This window comes from Anomaloglossus baeobatrachus, chromosome 4, assembly GCF_048569485.1.
Source record: "Anomaloglossus baeobatrachus isolate aAnoBae1 chromosome 4, aAnoBae1.hap1, whole genome shotgun sequence".
NCBI lineage: Eukaryota > Metazoa > Chordata > Amphibia > Anura > Aromobatidae > Anomaloglossus > Anomaloglossus baeobatrachus.
In genome coordinates, this window is record NC_134356.1 from 392360083 (window position 1) to 392386666 (window position 26584).

The following is a 26584-nucleotide window of genomic DNA, read 5'->3' on the forward strand; positions in this document are numbered from 1 at the left end:
CCGAGGATGCGGTTTGGGGCGGCCGAAAGTCATGAGGAGGCCGCTTTGGAGACGGTGCCTCCGGTGGTCTTTGGAGGACGTGACTTAGACCGCCATGCAGAAGAGTTCCTCTGGCTCTTCTGTGGCCTGTTGGACGAGGAGGGTTGGGATCTGGCTGAGGGCCGAAAGGACCGAAACCTCGCTTGAACTTTCCGTTGCTGAGGTCTGTTTGGTTTGGGTTGGGGTAAGGACGAGTCCTTTCCCTTGGATTGCTTAATAATTTCATCCAATCGCTCGCCAAACAGTCGATCGCCAGAAAAAGGCAAACCGGTCAAGAACTTTTTGGAAGCAGAGTCTGCCTTCCATTCGCGTAGCCACATGGCTCTGCGGACTGCCACAGAATTGGCGAATGCTACCCCTGTACGGCTAGCCGACTCCAGGACAGCATTCATGGCGTAGGATGCAAATACTGACGCCTGAGAAGTCAAAGATGTTACTTGTGGCGCAGCGGTACGGGTGACCGCATTAATCTCAGACAGACAAGCTGAGATAGCCTGGAGTGCCCACACAGCTGCAAAGGCTGGGGCAAAAGACGCGCCTATGGCTTCATAGATGGATTTCAGTAGGAGCTCTATCTGCCTGTCCGTGGCATCCTTGAGCGATGCACCGTCAGCCACTGCTACTACGGATCTAGCCGCCAGTCTAGAGACTGGAGGATCCACCTTGGGACACTGAGCCCAACCCTTAACCACGTCAGCGGGAAAGGGGTAACGTGTGTCATTAAGGCGTTTAGTAAATCGCTTGTCCGGGAAAGCCCTGTGCTTCTGGACAGCATCTCTAAAGTTAGAGTGATCGAAGAAAGCACTGCGGGTACGTTTAGGAAACCTAAACTGGTGTTTCTCCTGTTGTGAAGCCAAATCCTCTGTAGGCGGAGTTGGGGGAGACAGATCTAGCACCTGGTTGATGGACGCTATAAGGTCATTTACTATGGCGTCCCCTTCAGGTGTATCCAGATTGAGAGCAACATCAGGGTCAGAGTCCTGAGCTGCGACCTCCGCCTCCTCCTCTAGAGAATCCTCAAGCTGAGACCCCGAACTGCGTGATGAAGTCGGGGAAGATTCTAAGCGAGCCCGCTTAGCTGGTCTGGGACTGCGGTCCGTGCCGGAGTCCTGCACGTAATAACTAGAGGCCACACCAGGAACACGCTTAGTCGCAGACCGAGAGGTGCCTGGGGGTGATCCCGCAGTGCCCAGGGCCTGTGTAAGGGCCGGTCTGGACTGCAAAACCTCTAGAAACTTAGCAGACCATTTATCCATAGACTGAGTCACGGAATGAGAAAGCGACTCAGAGTTTGTCGGCTAAAACAGCAAACTCTGTCCCTGCCTTCTGGACAGGGGGGGCCGGCGGTTCTACCTGGGCCGAGGGACCCCCTAGTGCCTCAGGCTCCGGCTGAGCGAGTGCCACAGGGGCCGAGCATTGCTCACAGTGAGGGTAGGTGGAACCTGCAGGTAACATAGCCGCACAAGAGGTACAGGTAGCAAAATAACCCTGTGCCTTGGCCCCCTTGCTCCTTGTGAACGACATGCTGTTGTCTCCCAGGAGCGTGATCACTGAGGGTATATAGCCACAAGTGAACAGTACAGCTGAACCGGAAAAAGTATACAAATATAATGTATCTATATACAGTTCAGCACCCTAGGGGTACCAGCACCGGTAACCGGTGTGGCTTACCAACCGCTCCAGCGGTGTGTGGCCACCAGATTCCCTGTCTCGGGTCTCCCAGAGCTGCAGCCAGAAGTCCTCCACCGGCAGGATGTGTTAAAACATGGCTGTCGGCGTTCACAGGGGAGGAGGGAGCCGTGGGTGTAACTTACAAAAGTGCGGGAACTGGTGCCCCATAGGGATTAGTGAGGGGGGAGGAGGACAGCAATGTGTGCTCCAGCCCTCACTGTCGGCGTCAGACCGACCGTCTCGCCCTTGCCCCTGACTGGCAGGCCCGGGGGCGGGCGTTTAATGTACTAGGCCGCAAAAGCCGGGGACTAAAGTAAAAACCGCGGCCGGCAAGCAGGCACGGTCGGTGCGGTAGTCCCGGACAAAAAAACAACACTGCAGGCGCTGCAGCGTCTGAGGCCCAGGTGCTCCATGCACCGTCCCAAAGGGGACACAGAGTACCTGTAGTTGCAGGGCCTTGTCCCTGACGATACTCAGTCTCCTGTCCGGAAGATACCACCAGGGGCTGCGGAGGGAGCGCGGTCCCAGTGCCTGGATGACCGGTTAGGATCCCACTTCACCCAGAGCCCCTAAGGGATGGGGAAGGAAAACGGCATGTGGCTCCTGCCTTTGTACCCGCAATGGGTACCTCAACCTTAACAACACCGCCGACTCAGTGGGGTGAGAAGGGAGCATGCCGGGGGCCCTTAGGGGCCCTCTTTTATTCCATCCGAAATAGTCAGCAGCTGCTGCTGACTAAAATGTGGAGCATTGTGTGCATGTGTGCCTCCTTCAACACAAAGCAAAAAACTGATGGGCCCGTGATGCACGGGAGGGTGTATAGGCAGAGGGGAGGGGTTACACTTTTTAAAGTGTAATACTTTGTGTGGCCTCCGGAGGCAGTAGCTATACACCCAATTGTCTGGGTCTCCCAATGGAGCGACAAAGAAATGGCCCTTGTGACAGCAAGTCTGGGCGGTCTGGAAGCGCCCACGGCTGACCCACCGTGAGATGCCACAGATCTGGGTACCACAACCGCCTCGGCCAGTCTGGAGCGACGAGAATGGCGCGACGGCAGTCGGACCTGATCTTGCGTAACACTCTGGGCAGCATCGCCAGAGGAGGAAACGCATAAGGCAGTCGGAACTGCGACCAGTCCTGAACTAACGCGTCCGCCGCCAGAGCTCTGTGATCCTGAGACCGTGCCATGAATGCCGGGACTTTGTTGTTGTGCCGTGATGCCATGAGATCGACGTCCGGCGTTCCCCAGCGGCGACAGATCTCTCGAAACACTTCTGGGTGCAGAGACCATTCCCCCGCATCCATGCCCTGACGACTGAGAAAATCTGCTTCCCAGTTCTCTACGCCCGGGATGTGAACTGCGGAGATGGTGGAGGCTGTGGCTTCCACCCACTGCAGAATCCGCCGGACTTCCTGGAAGGCTTGACGACTGCGAGTGCCGCCTTGGTGGTTGATGTATGCGACGGCAGTGGCGTTGTCCGACTGGATACGGATCTGCCTGCCCTCCAGCCACCGCTGAAAAGCCAATAGGGCTAGATACACTGCCCTTATTTCCAGAACATTGATCTGAAGGGAAGACTCCATCGGAGTCCAGGTTCCCTGAGCCCTGTGGTGGAGAAAAACCGCTCCCCACCCTGACAGGCTCGCGTCCGTGGTGACCACAGCCCAGGTTGGGGGTAGGAAGGATTTTCCCTGCGATAGAGAATTGGGAAGGAGCCACCACTGAAGTGACGTCTTGGTTGCAAGGGAAAGAGAGACGTTCCTGTCGAGGGAAGCCGACCTCCTGTCCCATTTGCGGAGAATGTCCCATTGGAGCTGCCGTAGATGGAATTGCGCGAACAGCACTGCCTCCATCGCTGCCACCATCTTCCCCAGGAAGTGCATGAGGCGCCTTAAGGGGTGTGACTGACTCCAAAGGAGTGATTGCACCCCTGCCTGCAGAGAAAGCGGTTTGTCTCGCGGTAGCTTGACTACCGCTGACTGTGTATGAAACTCCATCCCGAGGTAAGTCAGTGATTGGGTCGGTGTCAACTTGGATTTTGGGAAGTCGATGATCCACCCGAACTGCTGGAGAGTCGTCAGAGCGACTGTAAGGCTGTGTTGACACGCCACCCGAGAAGGGGCCCTGACTAGGAGATCGTCTAGGTAGGGAATCACCGAGTGGCCCTGAGAGTGTAGGACCGCCACGACGGATGCCATGACTTTGGTGAAAACCCGTGGGGCTGTCGCCAGGCCGAAAGGCAATGCCACGAACTGAAGGTGTTCGTCCCTGATGGCGAAACGCAAGAAGCGTTGATGTTCGGGTGTGATCGGCACGTGGAGATAAGCATCTTTGATGTCGATCGATGCTAGGAAGTCTCCTTGTGACATCGAGGCGATGACCGAGCGGAGAGATTCCATCCGAAACCGTCTGGTTCTCACGTGTCTGTTGAGCAGTTTGAGGTCCAGAACGGGACGGAATGATCCGTCCTTTTTTGGCACCACGAACAAGTTGGAGTAAAAGCCGCGACCACGTTCCTGAAGGGGAACGGGGGTCACAACTCCTTCTGTCTTCAGAGCGTCCACCGCCTGAAAAAATGCGTCGGCCTGAGCGGGGGGCGGAGAGGTTCTGAAGAAACGAGCCGCAGGACGGGAGCTGAACTCTATCCTGTAACCGTGAGACAGAATGTCTCTCACCCATCGGTCTTGAACATGTGGCCACCAGGCGTCGCCAAAGCGGGAGAGCCTGCCACCGACCGAGGATGCGGTTAGGTGATGCCGAGAGTCATGAGGAGGCCGCCTTGGAGGCAGTGCCTCCTGCGGCCTTTTGGGGGCGTGACTTGGACCGCCACGCATAAGAGTTCCTCTGGCCTTTCTCCTGCCTGCTGGACGAAGAGGATTGGGGCTTGGCGGAGGGACGAAAGGACCGAAACCTCGATTGTATTTTCCGTTGTTGAGGTCTCTTAGGTCTGGACTGGGGTAAGGAGGAGTCCTTTCCCTTGGATTCCTTAATAATCTCATCCAATCGTTCGCCAAACAAGCGTTCGCCAGAAAACGGCAAACCGGTTAAGAACCTCTTGGAGGCCGAGTCTGCCTTCCATTCGCGCAGCCACATGGCCCTGCGGACTGACACAGAGTTAGCGGATGCCACAGCTGTACGGCTAGCAGAGTCTAGGACTGCGTTCATGGCGTAGGAAGAAAAAGCTGACGCTTGAGAAGTCAAAGACGCAACTTGCGGAGCAGAATTACGTGTGACAGCATTAATCTCAGTCAGACAAGCCGAGATAGCTTGGAGTGCCCACACGGCTGTAAAGGCCGGGGCAAAAGACGCGCCCGTGGCCTCAAAGATGGACTTCACCAGGAGCTCTATCTGCCTGTCAGTGGCATCCTTTAGCGATGAGCCATCTGCCACCGATACCACAGATCTAGCCGCCAATCTAGAGACTGGAGGATCCACCTTGGGACATTGAGCCCACCCCTTAACGACTTCCAGCGGGGAAGGGGTAACGCGTGTCAGTGAGGCGCTTAGTAAAGCGCTTGTCCGGAACCGCTCTGGGCTTCTGGACAGCGTCTCTGAAGTTAGAGTGATCGAAGAACGCACTACGTGTACGTTTGGGGAACCGAAACTGGTGTTTCTCCTGCTGAGACGCCGACTCCTCTACAGTAGGAGGCGGGGGAGAGAGATCCAACACCTGGTTGATGGACGAGATAAGATCATTCACTAATGCGTCCCCCTCAGGTGTATCAAAGTTAAGGGCGACGTCAGGGTCAGAACCCTGAGCTGCGACGTCCGCCTCGTCCTCCAGAGAGTCCTCAAGCTGGGAACCCGAGCAGCGTGAAGAAGTCGGGGAAGATTCCCAGCGAGCCCGCTTAGCCTGTCTAGGACTGTGGTCCTGGCAGGAGTCCTCCGCGTGGGACTCAGGGCCCAACCTGGGAGCGCGCTGCGGCTCAGACCGAGAGGGGCCTGGAGGTGACGATCCAACAGGGGCCGGGGCCTGTGTAAGGACCGGTCTGGACTGCAAAGCTTCTAGCAGCTTGGCAGACCATTTGTCCATAGACTGAGCCATGGATTGTGAAAGTGACTCAGAGTTTCTCAGCAAAAGAGGAGAACTCTGTCCCTGGCGCCTGGACAGGGGGAGCAGGGGGGTCTACATGAGCCGAGGGGTCCACTAGTGACCGAGGCTCCGGCTGAGCAAGTGAAACAGGGGTCGAGCATTGCTCACAGTGAGGGTAGGTGGAACCCGCAGGTAACATAGCCCCACAAGAGGTACAGGCCGCAAAAAACACCTGTGCCTTAACAGCTTTGCTCCTTGTGGACGACATGCTGTTGTCTCCTAGGAGAATGATCACTGAGGGTATATGGGCAAAAACAGGGTATACAGCCCGACCGAACAGAAATATATATATATAGAAATACGTATCTATTCCGGCACCCTAGGGGGGACCAGCACCGGGTGACCAGTGTGGCTTACCGACCGCTAACAAGCGGAGTGTGTGCCTCCAGATTCCCAGCTTTAGGTCCCCTGGAGCTGCAGAGCTGTTCCTGAGAATCCTCCACCGGCAGAATGCCCAAAAAATGGCTGCTGGAGATCTCAGGGGAGGAGTGGAGAATTGGGCGGTGCCAGGAAAGTGCGGGAATCTGGGGTCCCCACAGTGATCAGTGAGGGGGGAGGAAACATGCAGGATGCTCCAGCCCTCACATCCGACGTCAGGTCGGCAGTCCCGCCCTTACCCCTGACAGGCAGGCCCGGGGGCGGGATTTTTGCGACTAGGCCGCGATGAAGCCGGGGACTAAATTTGAGACCGCGCCGACAAGCAGGCACGGTCGGCGCGGAAGTCCGCCGGTCTTCTCAATTCAGCAGCTGCCGCAGCGTCCGGGAAGAAGGTGCGCTCCTGCATATTCCCCAATGGGGACACAGAGTACCTTAGAGTTGCAGGGCCCGGTCCCTGAGGTTGAATATGTGAGCAAGGATGTTTGACCTTAGGGAGATCAACATCCACCACTGCGGAGACACCATCACGTGTTTCTCAACGCAGTGATTCTAGAGCAATGCCCCCTGGGAAATATTCAAAGCAAGAAGGCCTGCGGAGACACCATCACATGTTTCTCAACGCTGGCAGGAAACTAGCCAGGTCTTTCACCGGGAAGGAACAACCACGGGAAGGGCTGTCTCCAGTCAAGGAGACCACCTATGCCAAACATGGTATCCATCCACAGACAGCCGTTTCGGGGTATTTGCCCCTCATCAGTGTGGAGTAGGAATCTGGCTAGTGGGACATTGCCTAGTAAAAGACTATGTGAGCAAGGATGGTTGACCTTAGGGAGATCAACATCCACCACTGCGGAGACACCATCACGTGTTTCTCAACGCAGTGATTCTAGAGCAATGCCCCCTGGGTGGATGTTGATCTCCCTAAGGTCAACCATCCTTGCTCACATAGTCTTTTACTAGGCAATGTCCCACTAGCCAAATTCCTACTCCACACTGATGAGGGGCAAATACCCCGAAACGGCTGTCTGTGGATGGATACCATGTTTGGCATAGGTGGTCTCCTTGACTGGAGACAGCCCTTCCCGTGGTTGTTCCTTCCCGGTGAAAGACCTGGCTAGTTTCCTGCCAGCGTTGAGAAACATGTGATGGTGTCTCCGCAGGCCTTCTTGCCCTGAGGTTGAATAGACTCCGGTCCGGCAGATTCCCACAGGGGCTGCGGAGGGAGCACGGTCCCAGCAAATGGCTGACCGTTCAGGATCCCACTTCTCCCAGAGCCGCTAAGGGATGGTGAAGGAGACGGCATGAGGCTCCGGCCTTTGTACCCGCAATGGGTACCTCAACCTTAACAACACCGCCGACGTAGTGGGGTGAGAAGGGAACATGCCGGGGGCCCCGTGGGGGCCCTCTTTTCTTCCAACCTACATAACTAATATGAGAATGCATGAGTGGATGTGTGCCTCCTTCCACACAAAGCATAAAACTGAGGAGCCCGTGATCCACGGGAGGGTGTATAGGCAGAGGGGAGGGGTTACACTTTTTAAAGTGTAATACTTTGTGTGGCCTCCGGAGGCAGAAGCTATACACCCAATTGTCTGGGTCTCCCAATGGAGCGACAAAGAAAACAAAAACGCAAAAACGGAAAGTGCCTGGGGCTGAAGGGGTTAAAGAGTACAACTACTTACACATCACCTGTGAACATTGTTTGAGAAAAACTGATCACTAACCAAGTTAACCATTTGTGTGCAAGGATCTCCATTTTTCTTCCGAGCTTTACATGTTCCCAAATCTATTGCTTCTCCCATTAGCAGAATCTTTTGTGGATTATCTACAGACAGGCACACCTACAAAAAGAGGGAAAGAACATTAATAGAAATTAGAAATGCCGCTAGCGCAACAAAAATAAATATAAAAAAAAAAAAAATTTCCTTGGTCATAGTTGTTCTGGGTAGCTCAAATTTCCAGAAGCAGGAATTCCAGATTTTGAGTGGTCGAATAACTATTTAATAGGAGCACAGGCTAACATAAAAACAAAACAAAAACAAAACGGAAACCTAGCCAAGCTCCTGAAATCCTGTTTGTCCATAAAATAGCTAGATAAAAATTATCATCCCTCGGTTTGGCTTCAGTTGAAAACATTTTTGCTTTCATCTAGTGGACAGAGGGCCGAATCACCAGGGTGCTTTTGTCAGAATACTGGGGTACAACACCTTCAAGTTGGTAAGGTGCATACCAATGGTAAGATGTGCTTAATACATTAAGTGGTGGGCGTCTATTTTTTTCAAAACCAGCTCTTTTAATTGTTTTTATGATCTTGTATTTGGCATGACTTGTATTACAAATTTTTCTCACCGGGGAATTTAGTTAAGGGGATAGTGGGACGGGCTGTTTTTATAGTTCTATAAAGAATATTGTGAACCTTGATTTATATTGTATCTTTGTGATGCCATGATCTTTTATGACTATATTGTGCCTAATAAAATTAGTTAGATTTAAAAAAAAAAGAAAAAAGATAAATAAAAAAATTCTTGGACCTGTACAGGCATATCCGCAATAATTGATGGGTTAGTATCTCAAGTTGTTGAAGTAGCTTAAAGGCTGAACTAACATATTACAAAAATTGTTTATTCTAATTTAGAGCTCTGTTCCCAATTGTAAAATCAGCTTATCAATGTGACGCCATTCTAGTTCTTCGCTGAGCAAAAATGCCACTCTCTCAAAATCATCAAAGCCACAGAAATGTGGTTTAAGGGAAATAGTAACTTACTTCATCTGATCCCTCTTTTGGCTTCATCGGGTTAGCGTTTAGGATACCAATAACAGTTCCTTGCTCCGTTTTCCAGTGCTCTTTGTGTACATCCCCAAACAAAAACAAAGACACGCATGTATCCAAATTCTTCAGGTCATTCAGCCTCCAAATACTGAAAGTTTTGCCCTAGAAGTAATAAGTGTATATATATATATATATATATAGATAAAAAAAATAATGTAGATATGTCCCTTAACACCACAAGATATACTATTTTATTGAACATTTTCCCGAAGAACTAAAAAAAAATTCAAAAAAACACTCCATAACAGTCTATGCACACCAGCTCTTACGTTATTAGAACTTTGTGGGGTCATCTTCTTTAAAATTACACCAAAGGTCACCCAATCTTCATCCTCCAGCTTTTCTGTGGCAATTTTATTCTTCAACTGAAATAGACGGATGAGTTTCCTTCCACCCATTTTTCTTTCCATTTCAGAGGATGAAACTCTGGGCTTTCTTCAATTAAGAGAAAAAAGAGAATTTTGTTTACTTACCGTAAATTCTTTTTCTTATAGTTCCGTATTGGGAGACCCAGACCATGGGTGTTTAGCTTCTGCCTCCGGAGGACACACAAAGTACTACACTTAAAAGTGTAGCTCCTCCCTCTGAGCTTATACACCCCCTGGTAGCCAGTCCTAGCCAGTTTAGTGCAAAAGCTGAAGGAGAATAGCCACCCACAAGTAGAACCGAGCAAGAACCGGAACAACCGGAGACTCTGTCCACGACAACAGCCGGTGATAAACACACGGAACAAGAAAATTGCCAACAGGCAACAGGGAGGGAGCTGGGTCTCCCAATACGGAACTATAAGAAAAAGAATTTACGGTAAGTAACAAAATTCTCTTTTTCTTTATCGTTCCTTCGGGAGACCCAGACCATGGGACGTTCCAAAGCTGTCCCTGGGTGGGAATAAACAGAAAAAACTAAGAAGTAGGCGGAGCCTAACTTCACAAGTGGGCGACAGCCGCCTGAAGGATGCGTCTGCCCAAGCTCGCATCTGCCGAAGCATGAGAATGCACTTGGTAGTGCTTCGAAAAGGTATGCAGGCTAGTCCAAGTGGCAGCCTGACAGACTTGTTGAGCCGTAGCCTGGTGCCTAAAAGCCCAAGAGGCACCGACAGCTCTGGTCGAGTGTGCTTTGATCCCCGGCTGGCGAGGTACCTGAGTACTCTGGTAGGCGTCCGAAATGGTCGATCTAATCCAACGGGCCAAGGTCGGCTTAGAAGCAGAGAGATCCTTGCGCCGCCCTGTGGTTAGCACAAAGAAGGGAATTTTGTTTACTTACCGTAAATTCCTTTTCTTCTAGCTCCAATTGGGAGACCCAGACAATTGGGTGTATAGGCTATGCCTCCGGAGGCCGCACAAAGTATTACACTAAAAGTGTAAAGCCCCTCCCCTTCTGCCTATACACCCCCCGTGCTCCCACGGGCTCCTCAGTTTTGGTGCAAAAGCAAGAAGGAGGAAAAGAATTATAAACTGGTTTAAAGTAAATTCAATCCGAAGGAATATCGGAGAACTGAAACCATTCAATATGAACAACATGTGTACGCACAAAAAAACAGGGGCGGGTGCTGGGTCTCCCAATTGGAGCTAGAAGAAAAGGAATTTACGGTAAGTAAACAAAATTCCCTTCTTCTTTGTCGCTCCATTGGGAGACCCAGACAATTGGGACGTCCAAAAGCAGTCCCTGGGTGGGTAAAATAATACCTCGTGATAGAGCCGTAAAACGGCCCCTTCCTACAGGTGGGCAACCGCCGCCTGAAGGACTCGTCTACCTAGGCTGGCATCCGCCGAAGCATAGGTATGTACCTGATAGTGTTTCGTGAAAGTGTGCAGGCTCGACCAGGTAGCTGCCTGACACACCTGCTGAGCCGTAGCCTGGTGCCTCAAAGCCCAGGACGCGCCCACGGCTCTGGTAGAATGGGCCTTCAGCCCTGAGGGAACCGGAAGCCCAGCAGAACGGTAAGCTTCGAGAATTGGTTCCTTGATCCACCGAGCCAGGGTTGATTTGGAAGCCTGTGACCCTTTACGCTGGCCAGCGACAAGGACAAAAAGTGCATCCGAGCGGCGCAGGGGCGCCGTCCGAGAAATGTAGAGCCTGAGTGCTCTAACCAGATCTAACAAGTGCAAATCCTTTTCACATTGGTGAACCGGATGAGGACAAAAAGAAGGTAAGGAGATATCCTGATTGAGATGAAAGGGGGATACCACTTTAGGGAGAAATTCCGGAACCGGACGCAGAACCACCTTGTCCTGGTGAAACACCAGGAAAGGGGCTTTGCATGACAGCGCTGCTAGCTCAGACACTCTCCGAAGTGAAGTGACTGCTACTAGAAAAACCACTTTCTGCGAAAGGCGTGAGAGAGAAATATCTCTCATTGGCTCGAATGGTGGTTTCTGAAGAACCATCAGCACCCTGTTCAGATCCCAGGGTTCTAACGGCCGCTTGTAAGGAGGAACGATGTGACAAACCCCCTGCAGGAACGTGCGTACCTGTGGAAGTCTGGCTAGGCGCTTCTGGAAAAACACAGAGAGCGCTGAGACTTGTCCCTTAAGGGAGCCGAGCGACAAACCCTTTTCCAGTCCAGATTGAAGGAAGGACAGAAAAGTGGGCAAGGCAAAAGGCCAGGGAGAAAAACCCTGAGCAGAGCACCACGACAGGAAAATTTTCCACGTCCTGTGGTAGATCTTGGCGGACGTTGGTTTCCTAGCCTGTCTCATAGTGGCAATGACGTCTTGAGATAACCCTGAAGACGCTAGGATCCAGGACTCAATGGCCACACAGTCAGGTTGAGGGCCGCAGAATTCAGATGGAAAAACGGCCCTTGAGATAGCAAGTCTGGTCGGTCTGGTAGTGCCCACGGTTGGCCGACCGTGAGATGCCACAGATCCGGGTACCACGACCGCCTCGGCCAGTCTGGAGCGACGAGGATGACGCGGCGGCAGTCGGCCCTGATCTTGCGTAACACTCTGGGCAACAGTGCCAACGGAGGAAACATATAAGGGAGCTGAAACTGCGACCAATCCTGAACTAAGGCGTCTGCCGCCAGAGCTCTGGGATCTTGAGACCGTGCCATGGACGTCGGTACCTTGTTGTTGTGCCGGGACGCCATGAGGTCGACGTCCGGCACCCCCCCGCGGCAACAGATCTCCTGAAACACGTCCGGGTGAAGGGACCATTCCCCTGCGTCCATGCCCTGGCGACTGAGATAATCTGCTTCCCAGTTTTCCACGCCTGGGATGTGAACTGCAGAGATGGTGGAGGCCGTGGCTTCCACCCACATCAAAATCCGCCGGACTTCCTGGAAGGCTTGCCGACTGCGTGTGCCGCCTTGGTGGTTGATGTATGCCACCGCTGTGGAATTGTCCGACTGAATTCGGATCTGCTTGCCTTCCAGCCACTGCTGGAACGCTTTCAGGGCAAGATACACTGCCCGTATTTCCAGGACATTGATCTGAAGCGAGGACTCTTGCTGGGTCCACGTACCCTGAGCCCTGTGGTGGAGAAAAACCGCTCCCCACCCTGACAGACTCGCGTCCGTCGTGACCACCTCCCAGGATGGGGGTAGGAAGGATTTCCTCTTCGATAATGAAGTGGGAAGAAGCCACCACCGAAGGGAAGCTTTGGTCGCCTGAGAGAGGGAGACGTTCCTGTCGAGGGACGTCGGCTTCCTGTCCCATTTGCGTAGGATGTCCCATTGAAGAGGACGCAGGTGAAACTGCGCGAAAGGGACTGCCTCCATTGCTGCCACCATCTTCCCCAGGAAGTGCATGAGGCGCCTCAAGGGGTGTGACTGGCCTTGAAGGAGAGATTGTACCCCTTTCTGTAGTGACCGCTGCTTGATCAGCGGAAGCTTCACTATCGCTGAGAGGGTATGAAACTCCATGCCAAGGTATGTCAGCGATTGGGCCGGTGTCAGATTTGACTTTGGCAAATTGATGATCCACCCGAAACTCTGGAGAGTCTCCAGGGTAGCGTCGAGGCTGTGTTGGCATGCCTCTTGAGAGGGTGCCTTGATCAACAGATCGTCCAAGTACGGGATCACCGCGTGACCCTGAGAGTGGAGGACCGCTACTACAGTAGCCATAACCTTGGTGAAAACCCGTGGGGCTGTTGCCAGGCCGAACGGTAGTGCCACGAACTGCAGGTGTTCGTTTTCTATGGCGAAGCGCAAGAAGCGCTGGTGCTCTGGAGCAATCGGTACGTGGAGATAAGCATCTTTGATATCGATCGATGCAAGGAAATCTCCTTGGGACATTGAGGCGATGACGGAGCGGAGGGATTCCATCCGGAACCGCCTGGTCTTTACGTGTTTGTTGAGAAGTTTCAGGTCCAGGACAGGACGGAAAGACCCGTCCTTCTTTGGGACCACAAACAAGTTGGAGTAAAAACCGTGGCCCTGTTGCTGAAGAGGAACAGGGACCACCACTCCTTCTGCCTTCAGAGCGCCCAGCGCCTGCAGAAGAGCCTCGGCTCGCTCGGGAGGCGGGGATGACCTGAAGAATCGAGTCGGGGGACGAGAGGTGAACTCTATCTTGTAACCGTGAGACAGAATGTCTCTCACCCAACGGTCTTTTACCCGTGGCAGCCAGGTGTCGCAAAAGCGGGAGAGCCTGCCACCGACCGAAGATGCGGAGTGAGGAGGCCGAAAGTCATGAGGAAGCCGCTTTGGTAGCAGCACCCCCGGTGGTCTTTTTAGGACGTGACTTAGACCGCCATGCATCAGAGTTCCTTTGATCTTTCTGAGGCCTTTTGGACGAGGAGAATTGGGACCTGCCCGCGCCCCGAAAGGACCGAAACCTCGACTGCCCCCTCCTCTGTTGGGGTATGTTCGGTTTGGGCTGGGGTAAGGATGTATCCTTACCCTTGGATTGTTTGATGATTTCATCCAAACGCTCGCCAAACAATCGGTCGCCAGAAATTGGCAAACTGGTTAAGCGCTTTTTTGAAGCAGAATCTGCCTTCCATTCCCGTAGCCACAAGGCCCTGCATAGTACCACCGAATTGGCGGCTGCAACCGCCGTACGGCTCGCAGAGTCCAGGACAGCATTAATAGCGTAAGACGCAAATGCCGACGTCTGAGTGGTTATGGACGCCACCTGTGGCGCGGACGTGCGTGTGGCTGCGTCAATTTGCGCTTGGCCTGCTGAGATAGCTTGTAGCGCCCATACGGCTGCGAATGCTGGGGAAAAAGAAGCGCCGATAGCTTCATAGATGGATTTCAACCAGAGCTCCATCTGCCTGTCAGTGGCATCTTTGAGTGAAGCCCCATCTTCCACTGCAAGTATGGATCTAGCTGCCAGTCTGGAGATTGGAGGATCCACTTTGGGACACTGAGCCCAACTTTTGACCACGTCAGGGGGAAAGGGATAACGTGTATCCTTAAGGCGCTTAGAAAAACGCTTATCTGGACAAGCATGGTGATTCTGGACTGCCTCTCTGAAATCAGAGTGGTCCAGAAACATACTCGGTGTACGCTTGGGAAACCTGAAACGGAATTTCTCCTGCTGAGAAGCCGACTCCTCCGCCGGAGGAGCTGAGGGAGAAATATCCAGCATTAGATTGATGGACGCAATAAGATCGTTCACTATGGCGTCCCCGTCAGGAGTATCCAGATTGAGAGCGGCCTCAGGATCAGAATCCTGATCAACTGTCTCCGCTTCATCAACCAGAGATTCCCCCCTCTGAGACCCTGCACAATATGATAATGTCGAGGGAAATTCTAAGCGAGCTCGCTTAGTCGGTCTGGGGCTGGGGTCTGTGTCAGAACCCTCAGCCTGGGACCCATGAGATACCCCGGGAGGACATTGTTGGTCCAACTGAGGTGGGCCAGGGAACAAAGATTCAACAGAGTCCCTGTGCTGAGATACCGGCCTGGACTGCAAGGCTTCTAGTATCTTAGCCATAGTCTCAGAGAGTTTTGCAAACTCCGTCCCCGTCACCTGGACAGTGTCAGCAGGTGGCTCCCCCTGGGCCCCTCTTAGCAGAGGCTCTGGCTGAGTAAGTGCCACAGGGGCCGAACAGTGCACACAATGAGGGTCAGTGGAACCTGCCGGTAGCGGGGTCGTACATGCGGCGCAGGCAGCATAAAAAGCCTGTGTTTTGGCACCCCTGCCTTTCGTGGGCGCCATGCTATTATCTTCCCTGAGCAACACAATAGATTATATAGCCAGAATTCAACTGTGCATCATACAGTGTAAAATATATATATACCATAAACATATAATGTTACACTACTGCACAATGGGGCTAGCACCACAGGTGCTGCTTACCACCCGCTTAAAGCGGTTGTGAGGCCACCAGAGTCCCTGCCTGGGTCTCCCAGACTTTGTCCCCCTCTGCAGCGTCCGAGGAGCTGACAGGAATGGCTGCCGGCGTCCTGAGGAGAGGAGGGAGCCGTGGGCGTGACCCAGAAAGTGCGGGAACTGGTGCCCGCACTGTGCACAGTGAGGGGGGTGGAGTATGCAAAGCATGCTCCAGCCCTCAGTGCTGCTCGTTCTGTGCAGCGTCCCGCCCTTCCCCTGCCTGTCAGGGCTGGGGGTGGGAAGAAAGGAAACTAGGCCGCAAAAAGCCGGGGACTCTAGTAATAAACGCGGCCGCCGTAAAAGCGCGGCCGGCGTGGAAGTCCCCGGCGCACTACAAGTCCCAGCCGCGCCGCGGTGTTTCCATGGCAGCGGCGGTCAGTGCGGCAGTCCCTATACATAAACACACTCAGCAGCGCTGAGTGTGTAATGGCACATATTAACCCGGTCAGCGCCGCGGTCCCCGGTGCACTAGCACACCCAGCAAAGCTGGAGTGTTGCTGTGCGCTGTCCCCACAGGGATACAGAGTACCTCCAAGTAGCAGGGCCATGTCCCTGAACGATACCCGGCTCCTATCCAGCAGGCTCCACAGGAGTTGTGGATGAAGCACGGTCTCAGTGCCTGGAGACCGATAGGATCCCACTTCACCCCGAGCCCGAAGGGGGATGGGGAAGGAAAACAGCATGTGGGCTCCAGCCTCCGTACCCGCAATGGATACCTCAACCTTAACCACACCGCCGACAAGAGTGGGGTGAGAAGGGAGCATGCTGGGGGCCCTATATGGGCCCACTTTTCTTCCATCCGATATAGTCAGCAGCTGCTGCTGACCAATCTGTGGAGCTGTGCGTGCATGTCTGCCTCCTTCGCACAAAGCAAAAAACTGAGGAGCCCGTGGGAGCACGGGGGGTGTATAGGCAGAAGGGGAGGGGCTTTACACTTTTAGTGTAATACTTTGTGCGGCCTCCGGAGGCATAGCCTATACACCCAATTGTCTGGGTCTCCCAATGGAGCGACAAAGAAAAGAGAGGTGCACCGCCTAAGCGCAGCGGTGCGAGACACATAAATCCGGAGAGCACGCACCAGATCTAGAGTATGCAGCGCTTTCTCAAAGCGATGAACAGGGGCCGGACAGAAGGAAGGCAAGGAAATGTCCTGGTTAAGGTGAAAGGGAGAGACCACCTTAGGAAGAAAGTCCGGAGTCGGACGGAGAACTACCTTGTCTTGGTGAAAAACCAAAAAAGGTGACTCCGAGGAGAGCGCAGCCAAATCAGAGACTCTCCTGAGAGAAGTTATGGCAACTAGAAAGGCCACCTTTTGAGAAAGACGATACAAAGAAACCTCCCTAAGGGGCTCAAAAGGGGGTTTCTGCAATACCGTGAGGACCAAGTTAAGGTCCCAGGGATCCAAGGGCCGCCGATAAGGCGGAATGATGTGAGACGCACCTTGCATGAAGGTGCGGACCTGAGCCAGCCTGGCGAGACGCCGCTGGAACAGCACTGATAGAGCTGAGACTTGTCCCTTGAGAGAGTTGAGGGATAGTCCTAGCTGCAGACCGGACTGTAAAAAAGACAGAAGGGTCGGCAACGAGAATGGCCAAGGAGGATGGCCGGAAGAGCGACACCAGGACAGGAAAATTTTCCAAGTCCTGTGATAGATCTTGACGGAGGAAGACTTACGGGCCCGAGTCATAGTGGAGATGACTTCAGGAGGAATACCAGAAGCCGTCAAAATCCAGGACTCAAGAGCCACGCCGTCAATTTGAGTGCCGCAGAATTCGGGCGGAAAAACGGACCTTGCGAGAGTAGGTCTGGACGGTCCGGAAGATGCCACGGCATCTCTACGGACAGTTGGAGCAGGTCCGGATACCAAGCTCGCCTGGGCCAGTCCGGTGCAATGAGGATGACTCGACGGCCCTCCATTCTGATCTTGCGCAGGACTCTGGGCAAGAGAGCTAGAGGGGGAAACACGTAGGACAGACGAAACTGGGACCAGTCTTGAACCGGAGCGTCCGCGGCGAAGGCCTGAGGATCGTGGGAGCGAGCCACGTAAACCGGAACCTTGTTGTTGTGACAGGATGCCATTAGCTCCACGTCCGGAGTGCCCCACTTGCGGCAGATTGACTGAAACACTGCCGGGTACAGGGACCACTCGCCACCGTCCACGGATTGACGGCTGAGATAATCTGCCTCCCAGTTTTCTACGCCTCGGATGTGGACTGCGGATATGGTGGACTTGGAGTCCTCCGCCCATTGAAGAATGCGTTGGACCTCCAACATTGCCAGGCGGCTGCGTGTCCCGCCGTGGTGATTGATGTAGGCAACCGCTGTCGCGTTGTCTGACTGGACTCGAATGTGCCTGCCCGCCAACAGGTGGTGAAAGGCTAGGAGAGCTAGAAGCACAGCTCTGGTTTCCAGCACATTGATTGAAAGGGCTGACTCGGACGGAGTCCAAGTGCCCTGTGCTCTGTGGTGGAGATATACCGCTCCCCAGCCGGATAGGCTGGCATCCGTGGTGAGAATCACCCAGGACGGAGTCAGGAAGGAGCGCTTTTGGGACAGGGAGAGGGGTCGAAGCCACCACTGAAGAGAGCTCCTGGTCCGTGGTGACAGAGCCACTAACCTGTGTAAGGAGGAAGGCCGCTTGTCCCAACAGCGGAGAATGTCCAGCTGCAGAGGGCGCAGATGGAACTGGGCAAAGGGGACCGCCTCCATGGACGCCACCATTTGACCCAGCACCTGCATCAGGCGCCTGAGGGAATAAGGGCGGGGCCTCAGGAGAGAGCGCACCGCTAGCCGGAGAGACTGCTGTTTGCTTAAGGGCAACTTCACAAGTGCCGGCAAAGTCTCGAACTGCATCCCTAGGTACGTGAGACTCTGGGTCGGAGTCAGAGTGGATTTGGGAAGATTGACAATCCACCCAAATTGGGCTAGAGTGGCGAGAGTGAGCGAAACACTCCGCTGACAGTCTGCGCTGGATGTACCCTTGACCAGAAGGTCGTCCAGATAAGGAGGCACTGCCAACCCCTGGAGGTGCAGGACCGCAATCACTGCCGCCATGACCTTGGTGAATACCCGAGGGGCCGTGGCTAACCCGAAGGGGAGAGCCACGAATTGGAAATGATCCTCTCCTATCGCAAAACGTAACCAATGCTGATGTGACACTGCGATTGGCACATGTAGATAGGCATCTCTGATGTCGATGGGCGCCAGGAAATCCCCTTGGGTCATAGAGGCAATGACTGATCGCAGAGACTCCATGCGAAAATGCCGCACCCGGACATGCTTGTTGAGAAGCTTGAGATCCAGGATGGGCCGGAAGGTACCGTCCTTTTTTGGAACTAGGAACAGGTTTGAGTAAAAACCTCTGAACCGTTCCCGAGCGGGAACTGGGACAATCACTCCGTTTGCCTGCAAGGACGCCATGGCCTGCGAGAAGGCGGCGGCCTTGGAGCAGGGGGGAGTTGAGAGAAAAAAATCTGTTTGGCGGGCTGGAAGAGAATTCTATCCTGTAGCCGTGAGATATGATGTCTCTCACCCACTGATCGGAGACTTGCTTTAACCAAGCGTCGCCAAAGTGGGAGAGCCTGCCACCGACTAAGGACGTGGCTGGAGCGGACCGAGAGTCATGAGGAAGCTGCCTTAGTGGCAGAACCTCCTGCGGTCTTCTGCGGACACGCTTTTGGGCGCCAGTTGGATTTCTGAGTTTTCCGCTGAGTTAGCGGACGAGGCGGAAGGCTTAGAGGATAACCAGTTGGAGGAACGAAACCTCGATTGATTCCTACCCTGGGCGAGTTTCCTGGTCTTGGTTTGTGGCATGGAAGTACTCTTCCCGCCAGTAGCTTCCTTAATAATTTCATCCAGCTGTTCACCAAACAGCCGAGAACCAGCAAAAGGGAGCCCAGCAAGAAACTTCTTGGAAGAAGCATCTGCCTTCCACTCTCGAAGCCACAAAATCCAGCGGATAACAAGAGGATTAGCTGAAGCCACCGCAGTGCGGTGAGCAGCCTCTAGCATTGCAGACATGGCATAAGATGAAAAAGCTGAAGCCTGAGAAGTTAAGGTAACCATCTCAGGCATAGATTCCTTGGTGAGGGAATGCATCTCCTCTAGAGAAGCAGAGATGGCTTTGAGAGCCCACACTGCTGCAAAAGACGGGGAAAACGTGGCCCCCGCAGCTTTATACACAGATTTGGCCAGAAGGTCAATCTGACGGTCAGTGGAATCCTTAAGTGAGGTGCCGTCAGCCACCGACACAACGGTCCGGGCTGAGAGCCTAGATACCGGAGGGTCTACCTTTGGGGAGTGAGACCACTCCTTGACCACCTCAGGTGGAAATGGAAACCGGTCATCAGAACCACGCTTTGGAAAGCGTTTGTCAGGGCAGGCCCTGGGTTTGGTCACAGCGGTCTGAAAACTGGAGTGGTTAAAGAACACACTCTTCACTCTCTTAGGCGAGGTAAACTGATGTTTTTCTGCCAAAGAGAGTTGCTCCTCTGATACTGGCGGATTGAGATCCAGCACAGAATTAATAGAAGCAATGAAATCACTAAGATCTGAGTCACCCTCAGAGAAATCGATGGGATACATAGCCTCCGAGCCCCCTGTGAGGGCATCCTCCTCATCTTGAGAGTCAGCTCTTGAGACAGAGCCGTGGGATGGGGAGGGGGAGGAAACCCTGCGCCTTCTCTTAGAAGGACGGGGTCTGGGATCAGATGATGAATCCTCCGTGAGCTCCGATCCTCTGTCAAGAGTATTAGAGGCACCCTGTGAGGAGGGCTGATGCATATTCATCAAAGTCCTGGACAAAAGTCCCATGGACTCAGCAAATGACTGGGATATGGACCTAGAAAAGGACTCTACCCAGGCCGGGGGTTCAGCCACAGGTGCAGCAGCAGCAGCCTGAGAGACCACTGGGGGTGAGACTCCAGGCTGTGGCACCGCCAAGTTAGAGCAACCATCACAGTGTGGATAAATGCTCGGCTCATGCAGCAGGAGCTTACATGCAGTGCATGCAGAATAAAGCTTTGGAGCCTTGCCCCTTGTGTGAGACATGCTGCTGGAGTGGGGGCTTTGCAGAGAATGAACCCCAGGGAGAATATACAGAGGTCCACAACCGGAGACCGGCTGTGGCTTACCAGACCGCTGGGCGCGGTGTTGTGTGCCCTCCAGATCCAGAAGCCCGGTCCCCCAGTGCACAGCACCTCAGCAGAGATGCAGAATGCAGGATGTCCCAGAGCAGAGTGAACTCTGCCTGAAAAATGGCCGCCGGAGCGAAGAGAGGGGGCGGGACTAGGGGGCGTTCCTATAGAAGAGCGGGAACTGGAGGGCTATAGAGACCTGCAGGGAAGGAGGGACGCCCCAGCAGTGGGGAGTGTCCATCCCCTGTGTAGAACGGCCGCCGGGAGGAGCCGAACCTGTCCCTCTGCATGAGTGACAGGCGAGGGCAGGAAAACGAAACTAGGCCTCCGGCGAAGCCGAGGCCTAAATTTAATCGGCGAGGCCGACAAGCAGGCACCATTGGTGCGGTTCTCGGGCAAAAGCTAGAGAACCCGCCGGAAAAGTCAAAACAATCACATACAGCATACTCTCCCCATACAATAAAGAATCGGGACCCCCAACACATAAACGACTCAGGTACTTAGCTGCTGAGACGCAGGACCAGGTCCCTGGGGATGAGTGCTCCAGTCCAACAGAATCCTCAAGGGGCTGTGGATGGAGACCGGACTCCTGCCAGGCATGGAGACCGTGCTGGCTCCCACTTCAAGCCAGAGCCCAGAAGGGATGGTGAAGGAGCGCGGCATGTAAGGCTCCAGCCTTGTAAATCAACCTTAACAACACCGCCGACACAGTGGGGTGAGAAGGGACATGCCGGGAGTCCAGACATGGACCCCCTTTTCTTCAAACTCTTTCCAAAATTCAAACAAATCAGATGAGAATGCATGTGTGGATATATGCCTCCTGAACACAAAGCGATAAACTGGCTAGGACTGGCTACCAGGGGGTGTATAAGCTCAGAGGGAGGAGCTACACTTTTAGGTGTAGTACTTTGTGTGTCCTCCGGAGGCAGAAGCTAAACACCCATGGTCTGGGTCTCCCAAAGGAACGATAAAGAAAAAAAAATATTATTTCATTAAGTCTGAAGCAGAGTTTATCAAAGTTTGTCAAGGAGTGAGGAGTGGAGAAGGCATTCCTTTATACTTTTTCTCCACATTCACACTAAAGTCACTCTTGTGAGGAAGTAGAATTACCATGGTAGTATGAAGTTACATGTAATCCCCCCAAAAAATAAACTCTGCATCCGTAATCAAATGTGTTACCTGAGTCGCAGTCCAGAGAACTTCTCAACGCAAACTTGTGGAATAAGAGTCAATTGACTGGAGTTCGTCGATGATGCAGAGACCGGGCTTGGCTTAGAAGATTTTCCTGCCTGGGATAGAAAACTGGGTCCTTGTTTTAAAGGAGGACTTTTGTTTTCTGCATAAGACGACAAAAGCGGAATATATGTTTGTATAAGAAGTGCACATAAAACAAAAAGCTTTCCTCATAGGGACGTTAGATTTTGAGCCCCAACCAGGTATGTCTTTGGAGTGTGGCAGGAAACCAGAGAATCTGGAGGAAACCTACGCAATCATGGAGAGAATATAAATCCTTGCAGATGTTGTCCTTAGTGAGATATGACACAGAACCCCAGTGCTGCAGAGCAACATTTCTATCCACTGAGTAAGTGCGCTACCCATGATGAGAATTATTAATAATTTAAGATGTGCAAACATTCTAGATCAAGATCATTCAAGGTCTCTATCAGTATATCTTTGGATTGTGAGCAGAAACTGGAGAACGCCCACACGAACACGGGGAGACCATATAAACTCCTTCCAGATGATGTCCTTGGTGGGATTTAAACTCAGGGCCGCAGCGCTTTCTGACTGCAGTGCTAACCACTAAGCCAAGGTTGAATATTTTGGCAAAGGTGAATATTTAAGATTAGGTACCAGGATTTCTTTTCGGCAAGTTCTTTAGCATCTTCTAGATCCAGTGAAGTGGATTAGATTTATAGGCCCACAGTGTTTGTTTTTTGTTTAATGCTGCTTAAAAAAAAGATTATGGTACTTGCTGTGTGCATTTATACTCCACAACATGTCAATATATCTTGCGGTTACTCCAAGTTATATGTATGGATTTTCCCTAGAAAACTGCATTATATGCAGAAAATCCACACTTAAAGAAGGGAATTTTGTTTACTTACCGTAAATTCCTTTTCTTCTAGCTCCTATTGGGAGACCCAGACAATTGGGTGTATAGCTTCTGCCTCCGGAGGCCACACAAAGTATTACACTTTAAAAAGTGTAACCCCTCCCCTCTGCCTATACACCCTCCCGTGGATCACGGGCTCCTCAGTTTTGGTGCAAAAGCAGGAAGGAGAAAACTTATAAATTGGTCTAGGGTAAATTCAATCCGAAGGATGTTCGGAGAACTGAACCATGAACCAAAAGAACAATTCAACATGAACAACATGTGTACACAAAAGAACAACCAGCCCGAAGGGAACAGGGGCAGGTGCTGGGTCTCCCAATAGGAGCTAGAAGAAAAGGAATTTACGGTAAGTAAACAAAATTCCCTTCTTCTTTGTCGCTCCATTGGAAGACCCAGACAATTGGGACGTCCAAAAGCAGTCCCTGGGTGGGTAAAAGAATACCTCAATAACAAGAGCCGAAATGGCCCTCCTCTTACAGGTGGGCAACCGCCGCCTGAAGGACTCGCCTACCTAGACTGGCGTCTGCCGAAGCATAGGTATTCACTTGATAGTGTTTCGTGAAAGTGTGCAGACTAGACCATGTCGCTGCCTGACACACCTGCTGAGCCGTCGCCCGGTGCCGCAATGCCCAGGACGCACCCACGGCTCTGGTAGAATGGGCTTTCAGCCCTGAAGGAAGCGGAAGCCCAGAAGAACGGTAGGCTTCGAGAATCGGTTCCTTGATCCACCGAGCCAAGGTTGACTTGGAAGCCTGCGAACCCTTACACTGGCCAGCGACAAGGACAAAGAGCGCATCTGAACTATGCAGGGGCGCCGTGCGAGACACGTAGAGCCGGAGTGCTCTCACCAGATCCAAAGAGTGCAAATCCTTTTCACATTGGTGAATTGGATTAGGGCAAAATGAAGGTAAGGAGATATCCTGATTGAGATGAAAAGTAGATACCACCTTAGGGAGAAATTCCGGAACCGGACGCAGAACCACCTTATCCTGGTGAAACACCAGGAAGGGGGCTTTGCATGATAGCGCTGCAAGCTCAGACACTCTCCGGAGTGATGTAATTGCCACTAGAAAGGCCACCTTTTGCGAAAGACGTGATAAAGAGACATCCCGCAGCGGCTCGAAAGGTGGTTTCTGAAGAGCCGTTAGCACCCTGTTAAGATCCCAGGGTTCCAGCGGACGCTTGTAAGGTGGGACTATGTGGCAAACTCCCTGCAGGAACGTGCGGACCTGCGGAAGCCTGGCTAGACGCTTTTGAAAAAATACGGAGAGCGCCGATACTTGGCCCTTGAGAGAGCCGAGTGACAAACCCTTGTCCATTCCGGATTGGAGGAATGAAAGAAAAGTGGGTAAGGCAAACGGCCATGGAGAAAAACCGTTATCAGAGCACCAGGATAAGAAGATTTGCCAAGACCTGTAATAGATCTTGGCGGACGTTGGCTTCCTGGCCTGTCTCATGGTGCCAATGACATCCTGAGATAACCCTGAAGACGCTAGGAGCCAGGACTCAATGGCCACACAGTCAGGTTGAGGGCCACAGAATTCAGATGGAAAAATGGCCCTTGTGACAACAAGTCTGGGCGGTCTGGGAGCGCCCACGGCTGACCCACCGTCAGATGCCACAGATCCGGGTACCACGACCGCCTCGGCCAGTCTGGAGCGACGAGAATGGCGCGACGGCAGTCGGATCTGATCTTGCGTAACACTCTGGGCAGCATCGCCAGAGGAGGAAACACATAAGGCAGACGGAACTGCGACCAGTCCTGAACTAACGCGTCCGCCGCCAGAGCTCTGTGATCCTGAGACCGTGCCATGAATGCCGGGACTTTGTTGTTGTGCCGTGACGCCATGAGATCGACGTCCGGCGTTCCCCAGCGGCGACAGATCTCTCGAAACACTTCTGGGTGCAGAGACCATTCCCCCGCATCCATGCCCTGACGACTGAGAAAATCTGCTTCCCAGTTTTCTACGCCCGGGATGTGAACTGCGGAGATGGTGGAGGCTGTGGCTTCCACCCACTGCAGAATCCGCCGGACTTCCTGGAAGGCTTGACGACTGCGAGTGCCGCCTTGGTGGTTGATGTATGCGACGGCAGTGGCGTTGTCCGACTGGATACGGATCTGCCTGCCCTCCAGCCACCGCTGAAAAGCCAATAGGGCTAGATACACTGCCCTTATTTCCAGAACATTGATCTGAAGGGAAGACTCCATCGGAGTCCAGGTTCCCTGAGCCCTGTGGTGGAGAAAAACCGCTCCCCACCCTGACAGGCTCGCGTCCGTGGTGACCACAGCCCAGGTTGGGGGCAGGAAGGATTTTCCCTGCGATAGAGAATTGGGAAGGAGCCACCACTGAAGTGATGTTTGGTTGCAAGGGAAAGAGAGACGTTCCTGTCGAGGGAAGCCGACCTCCTGTCCCATTTGCGGAGAATGTCCCATTGGAGCTGCCGTAGATGGAATTGCGCGAACGGCAATGCCTCCATCGCTGCCACCATCTTCCCCAGGAAATGCATGAGGCGCCTTAAGGGGTGTGACTGACTCCGAAAAAGTGATTGCACCCCTGCCTGCAGAGAAAGCTGTTTGTCTCGCGGTAGCTTGACTAACGCTGGCTGGGTATGAAACTCCATCCCGAGGTAAGTCAGTGATTGGGTCGGTGTCAACTTGGATTTCGGGAAGTTGATGATCCACCCGAACTGCTGGAGAGTCGTCAGAGCGACTGTAAGGCTGTGTTGACACGCCACCCGAGAAGGGGCCCTGACTAGGAGATCGTCTAGGTAGGGAATCACCGAGTGGCCCTGAGAGTGTAGGACCGCCACGACGGATGCCATGACTTTGGTGAAAACCTGTGGGGCTCTCGCCAGGCCGAAAGCAAATGCCACGAACTGAAGGTGTTCGTCCCTGATGGCGAAACGCAAGAAGCGTTGATGTTCGGGTGCGATCGGCACGTGGAGATAAGCATCTTTGATGTCGATCGATGCTAGGAAGTCTCCTTGTGACATCGAGGCGATGACCGAGCGGATAGATTCCATCCGAAACCGTCTGGTTTTCACGTGTCTGTTGAGCAGTTTGAGGTCCAGAACGGGACGGAATGATCCGTCCTTTTTTGGCACCACGAACAAGTTGGAGTAAAAACCGCGACCACGTTCCTGAAGGGGAACGGGGGTCACAACTCCTTCTGTCTTCAGAGCGTCCACCGCCTGAAAAAGTGCGTCGGCCTGAGCGGGGGGCGGAGAGGTTCTGAAGAAACGAGCCGCAGGACGGGAGCTGAACTCTATCCTGTAACCGTGAGACAGAATGTCTCTCACCCATCGGTCTTGAACATGTGGCCACCAGGCGTCGCCAAAGCGGGAGAGCCTGCCACCGACCGAGGATGCGGTTAGGGGATGCCGAGAGTCATGAGGAGGCCGCCTTGGAGGCAGTGCCTCCCGCGGCCTTTTGGGGGCGTGACTTGGACCGCCACGCATAGGAGTTCCTCTGGCCTTTCTCCTGCTTGCTGGACGATGAGGATTGGGGCTTGGCGGAGGGACGAAAGGACCGAAACCTCGATTGTATTTTCCGTTGTTGAGGTCTCTTAGGTCTGGACTGGGGTAAGGATGAGTCCTTTCCCTTGGATTCCTTAATAATCTCATCCAATCGTTCGCCAAACAAGCGTTCGCCAGCAAACAGCAAACCGGTTAAGAACCTCTTGGAGGCCGAGTCTGCCTTCCATTCGCGCAGCCACATGGCCCTGCGGACTGCCACAGAGTTAGCGGATGCCACAGCTGTACGGCTAGCCGAGTCTAGGACTGCGTTCATGGCGTAGGAAGAAAAAGCTGACGCTTGAGAAGTCAAAGACGCAACTTGCGGAGCAGAATTACGTGTGACAGCATTAATCTCAGTCAGACAAGCCGAGATAGCTTGGAGTGCCCACACGGCTGCAAAGGCCGGGGCAAAAGACGCACCCGTGGCCTCATAGATGGACTTCACCAGGAGCTCTATCTGCCTGTCAGTGGCATCCTTTAGCGATGAGCCATCTGCCACCGATACCACAGATCTAGCCGCC

At 53.2% G+C, this 26584-nt stretch overlaps 1 protein-coding gene across 1 annotated transcript in view; it reads right to left on the minus strand.

Moving 5' to 3' along the window:
* Positions 1-26584, minus strand: part of MCM10 (minichromosome maintenance 10 replication initiation factor) — a 116216-nt gene that overhangs the window by 52860 nt on the left and 36772 nt on the right. Inside the window, exons 6-9 of the mRNA XM_075342589.1 lie at positions 21611-21767; positions 9282-9447; positions 8947-9114; positions 7907-8023 (exon numbers count right to left, since the gene is read on the minus strand). Coding sequence (XP_075198704.1) covers positions 7907-8023; positions 8947-9114; positions 9282-9447; positions 21611-21767 — 608 coding nt within the window. The remainder of the gene's footprint in view (positions 1-7906; positions 8024-8946; positions 9115-9281; positions 9448-21610; positions 21768-26584) is intronic.